Source organism: Brassica oleracea, unplaced genomic scaffold (genome assembly GCF_000695525.1).
Source record: "Brassica oleracea var. oleracea cultivar TO1000 unplaced genomic scaffold, BOL UnpScaffold02751, whole genome shotgun sequence".
Lineage (NCBI taxonomy): Eukaryota > Viridiplantae > Streptophyta > Magnoliopsida > Brassicales > Brassicaceae > Brassica > Brassica oleracea.
The window spans coordinates 1-1509 of record NW_013619280.1 but is presented as its reverse complement, the minus strand read 5'-3'; the positions used below and the strand labels follow the sequence as shown (position 1 = coordinate 1509).

Sequence of the window (1509 nt, the reverse complement as noted above, 5' to 3'; positions counted from 1 at the left end):
TGCCTCCCAATGAGTATAAAACTCTTTTTTTGGAATGTCCGGGGTATTAATGAACCGGATAAACACAGGCCTTTTGTTAGTTGGCTCCAATGCCATAAGCCTTTGTTCGGAGCTATTCTAAAGTCTCACATAAAAGAACCTTTATTGAAACTCCTACTTACTAAGATCTGCCCTGGCTGGTCCTATTTCTCTAATCATTTATCTGACCCCGATGGACGGATCATTCTCATTTGGAAAGACCCTATCAAAGTAAGCATACTCTCCCAGTCTCGCCAGTGTATCAACTGCGTACTAACTGTCCCAAATGGCCCATCTATCTTTTACTCGGATGTGTATGCTTCCAATCTAACTGAAGAGAGAGCTGACTTGTGGGTTGAGTTGCTTCATACTGCGATCAATTATAATCTGGATGCTAGCACCTGGGTTGTTGGTGGGGATTTCAACCAAACGCTTTATCCCTCTGAGCACTCTACCAACAATGGCGCAGCTCCTGATAACCTTATGTACCAGTTTCAAGATTGCCTACTGCAAGCAGGCTTGTTCGACCTCCGGTACCTCGGCCCCTCTTTCACCTGGTCTAACAAGTGCCCTTCTTTTCCTATTGCAAAGAAACTGGACAGGCTGCTTGTCAACAGCTCCATGATCCCTACTTTTCCAAGTGCGATTGCTACATTTCTGCCTACTCAGATCTCTGACCACGCCCCCTGTGTCCTAGACCTATCTTACTCCCTCCCTTCAGCCGGTACCAAGCCCTACAAATTCCAAAACTACCTCACCCGTCACCCCCAGTTTCTCCAGCTTATGCAAAGCTCCTGGTTTCAATCTGGAATTGAGAGTCATACATTATCCCAACTTTGTTGGAAGTTGAAGTTGATAAAGAGAGATCTTAAACACCTAAATCGAGAGAACTTTTCAAATATTCAAGAAAGAGTGAGTGAGGCTAACCGTTTGTTGCAGTGTATGCAGGTCCAAGCGCTCCAATCACCAACTCAGGAGAATTTCGAGGCTGAGAGAGAACTCCACTTCCGCTGGTCCTTCCTTCGCACCATAGAAGAAAGCTACTTTAGGCAAAAATCGAGAATCAATTGGCTAAAAGAGGGGGATTTGAATACTGCTTACTTTCACCGTATGTGTCAGGTCCGAGCAAGCTTTAATGCCATTAGAGCCTTCATCACTCCGTCTGGATGCTTGATAACTGATCCTATGGAGATGAGCATACACGCTGTGTCGCACTTTGGATCTATGCTAGCGCCTGCAGTACTCTCTCCCTCCTTTGTCTACTCGGCTCCTTCCTGGTTTGCTGAACTCACGGGGTTTCAGCTATCTGAGTTTGAATCTCAACAGATGGTTCTTACGCCTTCTTGGGAAGAAATAAAGGCTCTGTTCTTAAAGCTCAACCCAAATAAAGCCCCTGGGCCGGATGGGTTAACCTCTGGCTTCTTTAAAGGTGCTTGGTCAGTGATTGGTGATGAGACTACAAACTCGATCCAGCAGTTCTTCTCTTCCTGT

General features: G+C 45.7%; 1 protein-coding gene across 1 annotated transcript; it reads left to right on the top strand.

Moving 5' to 3' along the window:
- Positions 1 to 9: 9 nt before the first annotated feature.
- Positions 10 to 1454, top strand: LOC106321731 (the record flags this gene model as incomplete). The annotated part of the gene is made up of 1 exon (XM_013759972.1): positions 10 to 1454. A coding segment is annotated over exon 1 (1445 nt), but the record flags the coding sequence as incomplete, so codon positions are not given.
- Positions 1455 to 1509: the final 55 nt, after the last annotated feature.